The 15657-nt window shown below is 46.5% G+C and overlaps 1 protein-coding gene across 1 annotated transcript in view; it reads left to right on the top strand.

The window, feature by feature from the left end:
- ACOXL (acyl-CoA oxidase like) overlaps positions 1-15657 on the top strand; it is a 340428-nt gene that overhangs the window by 65161 nt on the left and 259610 nt on the right. Inside the window, 1 exon segment of the mRNA XM_061210908.1 lies at positions 9833-9867. Within this exon segment, the coding sequence (XP_061066891.1) occupies positions 9833-9867 (35 nt within the window).

Below are 15657 nucleotides of genomic sequence, written 5' to 3'. Positions count from 1 at the left end.
GCCCCCAGCTTCCCCCTTCCCCGCCCTGCCCCCCTGCCCTGTGTCCTCAAGTTCATTCTCTATGTGTGCATCTTTATTGCTGCCCTGCCACTAGGTTCATCAGTACCATTTTTAAAAAATTCCATATATATGCATTAGCATACGGTATTTGTTTTTCTCTTTCTGTCTTACTTCACTCTGTATGACAGACTCTAGGTCCATCCACCTCACTAGAGTAGACACCAAGGCATATCCCTTAAAGAATAAGTTGGACTTCATCAAAACAAATAACTTTTGCTCTGTAAAGACCTTGTTACACAGATGAAAAGACAGGGTACAGACTGGGAGAAAATATTTGTAAACCACATATCTGACAAACGACTAGTATATAGAATATAGAAAGAGTTCTCAAAACTCAACAGTGAAAAACAACCAATCCAAATAGAAAATGGGCAAACATTTCACTGAGGAGAATCTACCGTTGGCAAATAAGCACATGAAAAGATGTTCAACATCATTAGACACTTAGGAAAATGTAAATTAAAACCACAATGGCTATCAGAATAATACCTATCAGAATGGCACAAATTTTTTTTAAAAGTGATAACACCAAAAGCTAGTGAGGATGCAGGGAAACAGTATCATTCATACATTTCTGGTGGGATTGTACAACAGTACAACCACTTTGGAAATCGGTTTGGCAGGTTCTTATAAAATTGAACATGCAACTACTGTATGACCCAGCAGTTGCACTCCTGGGCATTTATCCCAGAGAAATGAAAACTTATGTTCATGCAGATACCTCCACATGAATGTTCATAGCAGCTTTACGTATAATAGTCCTAAACTGCAAATAGCCCAGATGTCCTTTAACAGATTACTTGGCTGTGGTATTCCAGTATGCCATGGAATACCGCTCAGCAATGAAAAGGAATGAACTACTGGTACATGCAGCCAACTGGATCAATCTCCAGAGAATGATGCTGAATGAAAAGCTCTAATCCCCAAAGGTTACATACTGTAGGCTTCCATTTATATTACATTCTCGAAAAGGCAAAATTACAGGACTGGAGGACAGACTGATGGTTGCCAGGGGCTAAACAGGGATAAGTGTGGGAGGGAAATGGATGCATTTATAAAAGGGCAACGCAAGGTGACAGAAATGTTCTGTAGCTGGACTGTATTGATGTCAATACCCTCACTGATATTGCATGATAATTTTGCAAGATGTCACTGGGGATGACATCTTGGAGGAAACTGGGCCAAGGATACATGGGGCTTCTCTCCATTATTTCTCTATATAATTTCAGATACCTGCATGTGAATCTATTAATACAATTATCTCATAATTAAGCGTTTACTTAAAAATATATTGTCTCTTTTTCAACAGTGGATCTACTGCACTCTTTTTTAAAATTATTTTTTAAATTCTTTTTACTGCGGTCTTTTTAACAGCTGCTGTCATGTTTTCTGGAGGGCCTCATTTTAGCCCATGTCCCATATACCTGGGAGGAGGGATTTTTGTTTGTCTGTTTATGTTTTTGTGAATTTCTTTCTGGTAAGAATTTGATTAGAGGAGAAAGTAGGTAAGAACTAGAAGGAAGAAAACTGGTATTCTTTCTTTGAAACAGGTTCTTTAAAAGTATTTTTGTGTCTTACATTAAAAAGGGATTTCCTTTCCTGGGAGTTTTACTCTTGACTCCGATGAGGATCTGGGGGTCAGAGTGGGTCAACGAGCGGTTTTGGGGTCGCTAAGCTGCAGTGACAGGCTATGCGCGGCCTTTCATTTTCTTGTATTGAACAGGGCAAAATCCACCATAGAAATGCCCTAAAATACTCTTGTTATTGACTGCATGTGAGGGTGTCACCCATTTGTCCCCTTCAGTCCGCGTACATTTCCTTTTCTTCTCTTCAGCCTCTTCCTTCTCCCCCGGCCGACTCTGACTTATAATCAAGCTTTCACTTAAGTAGTATTTGCCACTGAAAGTTCCAGAGTTTTCTGGGTTAGTTGTTCTGTGATGTAGGCTGCACACAGAATCCATGTCCATCGTCACGCTGGTGCAAATTAGGTTTTCTACGAAAAGAGTGTGTGTATCGAATACCCAACCATTCATATCAAGAGAAGCCAAGAAACCAAAATCTACTGTTATTTTGTTGGAAACCTAAAGCTTAAAAAAATACGGTCAGCTCCTCTGACACTTACAAGCTGTAAGTGAATTCAGTGAATACAAGCTGAATTCTCCCTGGAGTGAATTCAGTGGTTCATGAAGCTCTCTGGCAGCCCTGTTTATCCAGCTCTGGGTACCGGCCACACAAAGATGAGTAACCGGGCCCTGATGTACGCCCATGAGTTCACTCTGCTGTGACACAGGTGGACAGACCACGGCCACTTAATGACAATGACAAGGATGATAGCTGGCCTCCTGGAGTCCTCGTCACTGCTAGGCCCTGAGAGTGTCCAGCCCCCTGTCTCCTGGGGAGGGGCTGCAGTTACTGTTGTTTCTCTGCAGAGGATGGTACCGAGGTTGAGAGCAGGGCAGGGGGTGGTCCCTTGACCCATGGCTCATGGGGCTTGGTCCCTGGAAGATGCCTGGCAGAAGGGGGCCCAGGTGCTGTTGCTTAGGGGGGTGGGGGAACGGGCAGCAACTCCAGACTCACAGATGTTTTTAATTTGTGCGAATTGGGGGACAAAGCAAGTCCTTGTGAAAACTCATCTCCAAGCTTTCCAAGCAGAGCTGTTTAACTTTTACTCCAAAAAGATGGTGCCTGGCTCAGGTTCCCAGGAACGGCGAGGAAGAACGGCAGCATCACCGGTCTTACCTTTTCAGTTACTTGGGGCTTAGAGACTTAAAAACAACTTGTTTTCTTAGGTTGGTTAAACAACCACCCCCTACATGTCAGTGTTTGTTCAATGTTAATTTCCATTGATTTAGCAAGTTTTACATCAGGTTCTGAAAGTTTCAGATTTGAATTACTAGGTTTCTGACAAATCTGGAAAGAGTTTACGTATTATACATATGCCCTTCTTTTCCTAACCTTAAGTGTGACTTTTTCTTTAGCTTTTTCAGTTTTTTTTTTAAATTTAATTTTAAGGGCCCAAGGAAGATAACATCACGAAATAAACTCAATAATGAGAAATATGTTGTTGTTGTTTCTTCCTCCTGCCTTTCTTGCCGTCTCCTCCCTCTTTTGATGGGAATGAGAGAGAGAAGCACAGTGGGGGGAGGGCAGGGCTGCAGCCTGTTGAGACTTTGCCCTTGGCCTCCACGAAGCCGGCCCTGTACTTGTTTGTGGACAGCACACAGTGGATCTCAGCCGGGTGCGGACACCTCTCCCTGCTGAGTGGGTAATCACCTGTGAGCCCCAGGAGGCCTCATCTCCCCAAACATCACCCCAGGCCTACTAGCTGGCTGAGCTCACAGCGATGATAATCCCTGCAGTTGAGTGTAGGACATTGACGTGACATTAAGAGGACATAAAATGAAAATAGTTTTATTATGAACTGTAACATTGTCAATGTTACATCATCATCGTCGTCGTCATAGTTACTAAGAATTCACCTGTGCCAAGCCTTTTGCTAAGTTCTTTCCATACATCATCTCTTTCAGCGCTTCCTAAACTTGACCCCTGGAGGACTGGCTACCTGCCCCGCACTCCACTCCCCCACCAGAGTTTCCAATTCAGTAGGTCTGGGTCAGGGCCTGAGAACGTGCATTTCTCACAAGTTTGCAGGAGATGCTGTGACTGCTCCTCTTCATCCCAGAAGTCTAAGTTAATCTGCCTAAAACAACCCCACGAAATAGGTAATGTGAGGAAACAGGCAAGAAAAAGCGGGAGACTGGACCACCAAGCTCCCTGCGACTGACCATAAGCATCGGCTGGTCCAGCATAGTTAATTTTTCAGAGGAAGTAGCGAGTGCCTAAGAGAGCCCTAGACGGACGTCCACTGCTGAGGACTAGTGGGTTGTGGCGTGTGTGGCAGGGTTTCAGAGTCACGCACGGAGGGGCAGGAAGTCTGGGGTGTTACCTGCAGGAAGACCAGCTCTGGAAGGTGCTGCTTGCGGGAGCACAGGGGCCCTGGCTATTAGGAGGAGAGGACAGTGTTGGAAGGAGAGCCAGAGAAGGGGTTAATAGGATGTGTTCGGTGGATCACTTTCTCCCTGCCTCCCATCCTTGGGCCAGCACACTGTGGCTCTGTTTGTGTGGGATTCTGTCCACGCCATGGCCCTTCTTCTCCCCTTCATGCTCCTTTCCCATATTTCCCAGAAAAGGGGAGGAAATCGTTTAAAAAATAAAGGCGGAAAATAAACAAAAACCTTTCTCTGTGAGTTTATTTTGTGATGTTATAAATCTTTGGACCCTTGAAATTAAAAAAAAAAAAAAACAACTATAAAAAAAGCACCACCAAAGTATAGGAAAGGGAGGGAAGAGTCACACCTAACAGGAAGGCTTTCCCCAAATTTGTCACAAACTCATTAATTCAAGATTGGAAGCCTGGAAAACCCGAGGAGAGCCTTGGCAACATGGAAAGGTGTAAAGCGAGGTTGCAGACCCGTGGCCCCCTGGCCAAATTCCGCTGACATGTTTTGTTTGGCTCCCGTAGTTTTTTGAAAAATAGTCAAATCAGTTTGAAACATGGGAGTTTTCATAATAAAACCCCTGATGTCCAGCTTTTTTTTGAGGAACGGGGAGCACTGGTGCCAGGGCTGTGGCTGGTTGGTGGCTGACCACGTGAAGGGGCATGGCTTCTGGTCACAGCCCCGGCCAGCAAACCACCCCTGGTCTAGAAAGTTCTGGACTCACACTTGGAGCGCCACTCACCAGCTGGATGACTTGGAGGCTGGCCCTTACTGGACTTTTCCTCCTCACCTGCCGCTGGCAGCCTTGTGTGTGTGACAGCACATCGTAAACACGAAGCACAGCAGATTCCCAGCAACACAGGGACCCTTGGGCCAGCGGGCCTTAGGGAAGAGGCGCTTGGTGACAGTCCGTGCACCTGTAAGGACGTTCCCTACTGCCTTCTAAGACAGTGCCAGCCACTTCTTTAAAGTTTTTTCAAAAGATGGATTTTAAAAATGTGTTTTCTAAAATTATGATTATTTTACACGGTCTGCGCAATCCACGTGGTGCTTTATAGGGTGTATCCGGCTACAGCTGGCCCACTTCTGGGTGTTTTATGGCAAATTATTCTCAGATTACCCTTTAATGCAGGAAGGCCTGCCAGTTGTCTGAGCTCCCTGGGTCATATAGAAAACCCCTAGACTTGATACGAAACAGCTGCCTCGGTCAGCTGTTCCAAAAAAGGAGCATTTTCAGGCCGAAGCAGCAGGAAAAAGGTTTTTTGTAGTTGGTGGAGATTTTGAAAAAAAAAAAAACGTTGAATTACTCTTTCCTGGCCATTAAAATGTGATTGAATTTTGTTATTAACAAATTGTGGGAATCTCGAAAGAAGTACTCCAAATGGGAGTTTGTTAAGTGCTCTCTGGCAATGCTTACAGTATGTCCCGGGGGGGTGTTCTCGATGGAGGGTGGCTGCACAAAACTCCGCTGACCTCCGTGTCCCTGGGCCTCAGCCCGGGCTGGGCCGGGGTCAGGGGGCCAACCCCCGGGCCTCCCTCCTCTCTCTCCCCAGGGCCCCTGCTGAGACCAGCAACAAAAGGGTCAATTGTCTGAGGCCCCCCTTTGTCTCAAGAGGCTCAATGGGCCTCTCCAAATGCCAAAGTGTCTCTATGCACATGGGTGAATGCATATACACATGGCTGTAGGAATGTGTATCCGTACGTATATGTGCACATGTGCTGGTGCATGCGAGTATTGTATAAGCATGTACGTGCACGTGTGCACCCAGGAACACGTGCTTATTTATATGTGCACATGCATGCATGAATAGGAATGCACACATACCTGTGCATGCATACATGCGTGTGGATGTGCCTCTGTGTAAGCGTGTGCACGCACACACGAGTGTGCACATGTGTGCCTATGTGTACACACATACAAGTGAGTCGGGTGTGAATGTGTGCACATGTGCCTGTGTGTGCACACACAGGCAGTGGTGAGACTTGCTCGAAGAATTTCTTTTTTTTTTTTTTTTTTAAATTTTATTTATTTATTTATTTATGGCTGTGCTGGGTCTTCGTTTCTGTGCGAGGGCTTTCTCTAGTTGCGGCAAGTGGGGGCCACTCTTCATCGCGGTGCGCGGGCCTCTCATTATCGCGGCCTCTTGTTGCGGAGCACAGGCTCCAGACGCGCAGGCTCAGTAGCTGTGGCTCACGGGCCTAGTTGCTCCGTGGCATGTGGGATCTTCCCAGACCAGGGCTCGAACCCGTGTCCCCTGCATTGGCAGGCAGATTCTCAACCACTGCGCCACCAGGGAAGCCCCTCGAAGAATTTCTGAGATGCTGATGCCTCTTAGCAGGGTGAGGGCTCACAGGGGCCTGGCTGGCTGATGGACGTCCCTAAGGCCGAGGGAGAAAAGCACCTCTGGCCCATCTCTCAGCAGATGGCCCAGTTACCTTGATGTGGCATTTTCTATGGGGCAGAAACCTCAGAGAAGTTTCTGCCTCCCCTGCCTTCTCTAGGGTCAGATAATATGTACGATGGAGGAGGAGGAGGAGCCATAAGGAGGCTCCCCACACAGCTCACTGGCCTCGTTTACCTGTTCCAATGTGGGGTTTCATGGCGAGGCCCGCAATAACTTTCTACGCTGTTCCAGTACCTTCTCAGGGCTGCCTAATCAGATCCAGTGCATTCTATGTGGCGTTTAAGCCAGGATTCCAGAAGAACTGTACAATGACCTGTTCCCATCCGTCCCATCAGTGGGTTCCCACATAGCTCTGGGGTCTTTGTACAGGTGCCAATCATCCTGTTCCCTAGCGCATCTTTGGAGACCTGCGGGATTCTGTGGCGAGTCTGTACCATCCCAAGGTTCACACTCTCTTCCTTAACAAAGGTGTCCTTTTAAAAATGACTGTAAAACATTTTTGATTCAGAAGCCAAGAAAAGACTAATAAAAATGCTTAATTCAAATTTGCTTCTGTGAAGGATTTATCTCCTAGCCCCTTTTAACCAGCACAGCTGCCATGTAACAACTTTTTCTGCTTTTTTTTCTTATTCTTGTCCTTCCCCAGACCCATTTCCTCTCCCTACTCCAGCAAGGGCTTATCTTTCAACTGTGGAAAGCCACCAGTTAAACAGTACTCCAAAGCTTATCAAAATATTCAGGCAGTAAAATTATCTTATAATTAGCCTAACTGTAAGCCAGAACTTTTTAACCCCAGGAAATGTGAAGTTACCCAGCCTGTGAAATTGGTAAATTGCTCATTCTGACCTTTTTAGGCTGCAGTTTCTACTTTTATTTCATTCCCCCAGTAATTTCGTCCTTTTTCTTTAAATTCCTGTTGGTCCCTGAGGCATCTTCCTCTTCTGTTTGCTGAAGTCTCAGAGAAAATGTACTCCTGGCTGAGCTGAAATAGATAATTGAATGCATTCAGGCGAGGGGGTTATGAAATCAACCTGTTATATATTTCATGCCTTCACTTTTAGATATGCTTTCGGTAAAATGAAGCCTCATCTCACCATCGCTGATTCCATACTTCAGGTGCATGCAGTGGTGACACCCAGCCGAATGATTCTGGAGCTATTCCCACACTAGCTGTGGGATTCTGAAGTATCCTGAGCTGGTTAGAAGAATTGGGCTTTCTTATCACAAAGATTTCTCCTAACTCTTCCTCCCCTTGGCTCTGGCTTACCCCATCGACCCTCCCACTGCCCCAGGGACCCTCCTGTCATCTTGCAGCACCCAGGAGGGTGCCACAAATGTCACCTCCCCACCCTCACTTCTATGGGAGCTGACATCAAGGGAATGGGCAGTGACGTGTTTGGGGGTGTTAAGGTGCTACTTAGGTGGACTTTTGGCCCAGAAATGATATTATAGATGACGCTTCGGTTTTTAACTGCAATTGAGATTCTTAAACTAGTCATGCCATAATTCAGCCACAAGCGGGTTAGTGAGACTTACATAGGCATGATTAGGGCTGACCACTGTGTTTTACAGGATGAAATACTTGCAAAGTTGCAAAAATTAAACTTAAAAACAATTAAAAATTAAATTTTGGAGTGTGACATTTTCATCAATGGGGTGTTGCCTATAAACAGTGGTAGTGATTATTTATAGAGTTTTTTTCCTATCCATCAGGCAATATGTACACACGTGGGCATACACACAGATACAAACACATAGATAGAAAAATTGTTTCATCCTTATGTTAATCTGGTGAGAACATAATTACTTTGCCCATTTTACAACTGTGAACATTGAGGCTCTGAGAGTTTAAATCACTTGCTGACACCCCTATGGTTAGCAGTTGAACGTGGCTCTCATGTAATCCACCACTGGCCTTGCGTGAACCAGCCGAGGCCCAGGCCATATGGTCCAACCCCTAGTTGTGCTTGAGAGGTTTCCCTGACACCCCTACAGGGTAAGGAGGAAATCGCAGTGTCACCTCGGGCTCTGCTTGTGGCCGTGCCTGGCAGTCGTGTACACTTTCTCTTGATGTCATGTGTATATCACAGCTGTGATTTCCTTGCAGTCCTCGGAGCTGCCTTGCTGGCCTTGAGCTGACAGGATCAGGGTGAAGTCTGTGCTGATCCCCTCAGGGAGGCTCTGGCCCAAGTGGTCAGTCCCTCTGGGGTGGAGGTAGTGAGAGGGTCGCTCCCAGGACCTGGGCGTGGCCATGCTCTCCTAATGCAAATCTCAGAATCAGATCCGCTCTGCAATCCCATCTTTTCACAGCTTTGTCTCAGAGCTGAAAGAGCCCTGTTTTGCTCATGGAAACAGAGTAGAATGGTGGTTGCCAGGGGCTGCAGGGTGGGGGTAGGTGGGGAGATGTTGGTCAAAGGGCACAAACTTCCAGGGCTAAGAAGAATAAGTTCTGAGGGTCTAATGTACAGCATGGTGACTGTAGTTAACAACGCTGTATTGCATAGTTGAAAGTGGCTAAGAGAGCAGATCTTAAGTGTTCTCACCAAAAAAGAAATAAAAGGTAACTCTGTGAGGCGATGAGTGTGTTAATTAATGTGATAATGTGTGTTAACCATTTTGCAATGTATGTGTATATGTCATCACTTTAAATAGATACCCTTTTATTTGGCAATTACACCTCAATAAAAAATAAAAAAAATAAACATTAAAGCATTTATTTTTTTTTGGCTGTGTTGGGTCTTCGTTGCTGCGTGCAGGCTTTCTCTAGTTGTGGCGAGTGGGGGCTACTCTTCGTTGCGGTGCGTGGGCTTCTCATTGCGGTGGCTTCTCTTGTTGCGGAGCACGGGCTCTAGGTGCACGGGCTTCAGTAGTTGCAGCACGCGGGCTCAGTAGTTGTGGCTCGTGGGCTCTAGAGCGCAGGCTCAGTAGCTGTGGCACACGGGCTTAGCTGTTCCACAGCACGTGGGATCTTCCCGGACCAGGGCTTGAACCCGTGTCTCCTGCATTGGCAGGCGGACTCCTAACCACTGCACCACCAGGGAAGCCCTGAAAGCATTTTTAAAAAGGCAAAAAAGAGCCCTGTTTTGGAAGTCTTTCCTGATGCGAGACACCTTCTGTCTAATCCACAATGGAATATTGTACCCTGTTTAAGACCTTTTCAAAATACCATTATCCTTTAAGGTGAAGTTGAAACTAAAGATTGATCATTAAAACGTGTTATTTAAAAAAAAAGTGTTATTTAGGAAGCATTAGCAGGAAGGTGTTTTAAGAAATGTTTAAAAAAAATTGACATGTTAAGTCAGTTTTCTTGTGAATTCAGCATATGCTTGATATTATTTAATATGTATTCCTCTCTCTTTTTAATTGCACCTTGGGTTGATGATAGCCATTCGCTATAGCCACAGGTAAAGTTACATTTTTTCTTTTAAGGAGTATCCTTACTGATTTATAGCTTTTGGTTTGCTTGAGTCTACAAGTTTTTGAGCTTAATTTTGGTGGCTGCTCTATCTGTGATGTCAGTGTGATAGCAATTAGATGAAATTGTTCTAGTTGCTTGATTGGTGAGAGTTAATCAGTCTTTGGAGGAATAAGATTTTTACATAAAAGTTGTGGTAGATAGCCCATTTCTTTTTTTTTTTTAAATTTATCTGTTTTATTTATTTTTGGCTGTGTTGGGTCTTCTTTGCTGTGCGCGGGCTTTCTCTGATTGCGGCGAGCGGGGGCTACTCTTCGTTGCAGTGCATGGGTTCCTCATCGCGATGGCTTTTCTTGTTGTGGAGCACGGGCTCTAGGCGCGTGGGCTTCAGTAGTTGTGGCACATGAGCTCAGTAGTTGTGGCGCACGGGCTTAGTTGCCCTGCGGCATGTGGGATCTTCCCAGACCAGGGCTCGAACCCGTGTCCCCTGCATTGGCAGGCGGATTCTCAACCACTGTGCCAACAGGGAAGCCCCGCCCATCTCTTTTAAAGTCAAAAATGTAATGTTCTAGAGCAGGGACCCGACGTGATTTCTGGGAGTGGACTCTGTCCAAGGGTGAGATGTGGAAACAGGGATGTCCTGCATGAGAAACGAGGCCAGAAAGCCAAGCGAGGGCCTGGCTTAGCGACTTTATTCAGAAAGCCAGCAGACTGTGAAGATGGACTAGTGTCCCAAAGATCCATCCAGGCTTCTTTCATACTAAAAGGGGAGGGGGTGCGGCTGGTTGTTGCAGACTTCTTGATGCTGGAATCCTTTGTTCTTGCAGCTGTCCGTGTAGGTCAGGGCACAATGTTCCTATAAACCTCCAACAAGACAAATGTTATTCTCTGTTCTGCAACTTTTTATCTCTATGTGAATGGGAAAGTGTTATACCTTTAAAGGTCAGAGACTTGAGAATGGGCTACCTTGTATATTCCAGGCTATAGGCAACATTCTTTTAGTGATTAACTTGTAGCAAGAGCAATAGAATACAAAGGTTAAAGTAAAAGAAACAGATTCAGTATGGGGTCAGATTTCTTCTTCCCTATCACAGCCCCATGGAGGTGGTGGGCGCCCCATGGAGGTGGTGGGCGCTCCATGGAAGAAAGCACTTCACTTGGATTGTAAACAACATTCCCCTTTGTTCCTCTTTCCCCACAGCAGCCGCCTCGCTGAGGAAATGTGGCTGGTAGATGGAGGTTTACGAGGCTGAGTAGAAAGGTAGGCACCCTGAGCCATGGCCCTACGGGAGCCAAGGACAGGAGCTCCCTTGTGATGAAGGGAAAGAAGGATGTTCGGGTGGTAAACGAACGTCCATTTCAGAGAGGGCGGAGCTTTGGAGCTGCTCATCCTGTGGCCACATTTATGGATTCTGCCCCAGTTCCTATCTGCCTACTGTCACTGGACGACCATTTATCATGCTTGTGCAGTGTGTGGGTCAGGGGTCTGGAAAGGGCAGTGAAGATGGCTTGTCTCTGCTTCACAGGGTCTGGAGCCTGTGCTGGGGGACTCAAGGGCTGGGGAGCGAGTCATCGGAAGGCTCACTTGCTCTTGTGTCCGGTGGGTGAGGCTGGCTCGTGGCTGGGGCGGCAGCCTCTGTTCCTCTCCACATGGGCTCTTTTGAGCTTCCTCACAGCATGGTGGTTGGCTTTCTCTGAGTGAGTGTCCTGGAAAGAGAGAACCACGTGGAAGCTGTCTCCGTTCTGTGGCCCAGCCTCACAGAGCATCACTTCCACCTTGTTCTATTGGTTGGCACAGTCGCGAGCCCCAACTTGTGTTCAGAGGGAGGGAGTAGAGAACCCCCCACTCAGCCGAAGGAGTGTCGGTCACATTGTAACAAGAACATGAGAGGTGGCAGAGCTTTGTTTGGCCATATTTGGAAATGCACTCTGCCATAGAGCCCAGCTGAATGTTGGAGTATTTATTTAGAGCACTTGTGAAAAGAAATTTAAGACTGTCCTTGCTACAAGGCACTCACTAGTTGGGGGTACACAAGGGGTATGTATGAAGAAGACAGGACAGATGCAGTTCTCATAGGAGGAGGTCAGCCAATCAAAGGAGACTTCTTAGAGGCAGCGGCCCTTAAACCATCCTCATTCCACTAAAGTGCGAGAGTGGGACGCAGGTCCAGCTGGCTCAGGGAGATGCCTGGGCAGGCTGAGAATACAGGTCCCTGAGAACACATAGCCTTTCAATGACTGTTTGACATGTATTTGGAGGAGAGGCAGCGTATGGGGAGGCTGTGGAGGGGTGGGGTGGATCCTGGCTGCCTCAGCCTTCCTTCTGTAGCCCTAGGAGTTCAGTCGCAACCCTAAACGTAGAACCCACTCCTCAGAACAAAGGCCCTGCCCAGGCTGGATGGCAGGCAAGCTGAAAGGCTAGCAGTTGTCTGTCTACGGGAGCATCTGCCTTCTGAGTCCAGGCTCCATCCAAGGAGCCTAGCCCCGCGCTCCTCCTGGCCAGGCCACTGCTGTGCTCTCACGGGGGACGTCCTGGCCAAGGGAGCTGCCCCTGGGCTGTGTTTCCAGGGAAGTTTGCCTCCAGGCTGTCCCATCTCCTGTCTTAGCTCTGGGCTGTTAGGTTCAGAGCAGGGAGTCATGGATATTTGCATAAATGCAGCAAAAAGCGAAGACAAACCTAAATAAGTTACAAAGGGAAGTAGTGAGGTGGAGGAGGAGGAAAGTGAAGGTATCTACTGAGCTTCCTTTGCCAGTTCCGAGTGCCTTCACCATATGCCTCAGGGGCTGGGGCCCCCAGGAGTGAGCGGTGGCCCAGCAAAGCCCGTATTCACAAGAGGCGGCTCACAGCATCCATGTGCCCCTGCCAGGAGCCTGAAGTCTTTAGGAGCGGAGAGAATGATTAGAAAGTGATTGCTGTAACTCAGGGATGACCCGGAGACTTTTTTTTTTTTTTTTTGGCTTGGCTGGGCCTCGAACAAAGTGTAAATGTACAATTTCCACATCCGATTGACACAAGCCAAGGTGGGGAGAGGTCGTGAGGAGCGTTTGACCTGTCCAGGTACCAACATCTTAAAATAACGGAGGCCTTATCAGAGGTTGTGGTTTTTTTGCTTTTTTTTTTTTAAGATTTTTTTTTTTTGATGTGGACCATTTGTTAAAAGTCTTTATTGACTTTGTTGCAATATTGCTTCTGTTTTATGTTTTTGGTTTTTTGGCCCCGAGGCATGTGGGATCTTAGCTCCCTGACCAGGGATCAAACCTGCAATCCCTGCATTGGAAGGTGAAGTCTTAACCACTGGACCACCAGGGAAGTCCCCAGAGGTTGTGTTTTGCAAAAATTATTTCTGAAACAGAGGGGATTCTGACTTAAAAATTCCAGGAAGCACAACAGCAGCTATCAAGTGTGGTGAGGAAGAATCCTCCAGTTTGCAGGAATGGGTGACACTGATACGGTGTCACTGAGGAGACATTTGCAGGTCAGGGCCACACCACCTGCCCCTTGCCCCATGGCCTTTGTCCTGTCTCCGGGGTCAGCGGGCACAGGAGGAATCGGCCTTTCCTCTCAGACACCTGCAGGTCACCGTGTTGCCTGGTGGTGGCTCTTCTGTCCCTCCTGCTGCCTGGCCCTGTCACACACCTCTGTCCTCACATAGGAGGAGGAGGATGAAGGGGGTGGGTTTCTGGTTGTGTCCCCTCTTTAAAAATCCTACTAGCTTATTTAGATTAATTGTTACTTCCATCCTTTTGTCGATTGCTGTTTTTTGGTAAATTATACCTAACAAAAATTTACCATATTATTTATTTATTTGTTGGCATATACTTAATTTACAATGTTGTGTTAGTTTCAAGTGTACAGCAAATTGACTCAGTTATATCGATACATATATATATATATATATATATATTTATTTTCAGGTTCTTTTCTATTATAGGTTATTACAAGATATTGAGTATAGTTCCCTGTGCTATACAGTAGGACCTTGTTTTCCTATTTTATATATTGTAGTGTGTATATGTTAATCCCAAACTCCTAATTCATGTCCCCCCTCCCTCCTTTTGGTAACCATAGTTTGTCTTCTGTTTGTGAGTCTATTTCTGTTTTGTAAATAAGTTCATTTGTGTCATTTTTTTTAGATTAAAAATGATCTAAAAAATAAAATTTACCATTTGAACACTTAAAAAGGATTAGGGAGTGTACAGCTCCGTGGCATTAAGCACATTCACACTGTTGTGCAGCCATCACCACCATCATCTCCAGAACTTTTTCATCCTCCCAGACTGAAAGTCTGCACCCGCTGAACACTGACACCACCGTCCCAAGCCCCCGGCAACCACCATTCTACTTTCTGTCTCTGAATTTGATGACTCGAGGAACCTCGTAGAAGTGGAATCATATGGTATTTGTCCTTCTGTGGCTGGCTTATTTCACTTAGCAGAATATCCTCAGGGTTCATTCATGTAGCATGTGTCAGAATTCCCTTCCTTTTTTAAGGCTGTATACTATTCCATTCCATACGTAACTTTTTCTTTATCCATTCACCTGTCGATGGACATTTGGGTTGTTTCCGTCTTTTGGTTATTGTTAATAATGCTGCTGTGAACACGGGCGTACAAATATCTCTTTGAAACTTTGCATTCAATTCTTTTGGGTGGAATTGGTGGATCACACGGTAATTTTATTTGTAGACTTTTGAGGAGCTGCTGTACTATTTTCCTGTTGATTACTTTTTAAATGGGGTTGTATCTGTGTCTCCGTAGTTCTTGATCACTTCAAAAGCTCACGGTTGCTATTGAGAAATGGTTTCCAATCCCCTTGTCACGTTTGCCCAGAGCCCAGATGACGGGATTGAGGTTTTCCTGGGTCTTTCTTGTGTGGATAGGGATGTTTTTGGAAACACAGTTCGGGACTTTTGGTTCTAATCACCAGGTCTGTTTCCAGAATTCTAACAGCAGGGCTGGGGCCAAGCGAGGTGGTGGAGAAACCCCAGCAGACTCCTTCAGTAGGTGGGGGTGAGATGAAGGGGAGGGAAGAGGCGAATGTGGTTCCAAGAGGCCAGTATTGGGAGGATGGGCTCACCTATGAAGAGGGACAGACTCGGTGGCCTTAAAGGACATGAGTGTGGGAGGAGGGGAAGGAGCCTATAAAATCCAATAACGCTGCTAGCAGGCAGCACCTCTCAGGCTGCTGCAGACATGTGGGGCAGAGCTTCCTGGAGCAAGAGGGGCTCTTGTGCGGCAAGAAAGGAGCTTATGGCTCGAAGGATGCCCGGTTTTGTTTTGGTGCATCTGCGTTGGTGCCTCAGCTATCAAATCTCCTTTGTTACAGTGACTACAGTGTACAGTGCTCAGAGTCAAGACCAGTCCCCGGCCCGACCCCTACCCCCAGCTCCTCACCAACACATGCACACGCCAGCCATCCCCACTCCTGCCCCAGACATGATGGTTCAGCCTCTAAACCCTGCTACACCTGTTACTCCAGACCTATGCGTGTGATACAAGAGTGTGTGCGTGCCTCTGTGTGTGTGTGTGTGTGTGTGTGTGTGTGTGTGTGTGACGTGCTGTAGGATAGGGGGCTGAGGGGCCAGGAAGTGGAGAATGACGTAGTCATATTCCAAACGTATAGATGTACCAAGCAAGGAAGAGCATCTACTGTGACCAACCATGTGTTTGACAGCAAGTCCTGCACACATTTCATTTATTGTCATGGCATTTTAATTTATTTTTGTAAAGTCAAGTCATTTTTCACAGAGTGGAAAATTGTCTCTTGATGTTCATTCCC

Source organism: Eubalaena glacialis, chromosome 14 (genome assembly GCF_028564815.1).
Source record: "Eubalaena glacialis isolate mEubGla1 chromosome 14, mEubGla1.1.hap2.+ XY, whole genome shotgun sequence".
NCBI classification, from domain to species: domain Eukaryota; kingdom Metazoa; phylum Chordata; class Mammalia; order Artiodactyla; family Balaenidae; genus Eubalaena; species Eubalaena glacialis.
This window is presented reverse-complemented; position numbering and strand designations above follow the sequence as displayed.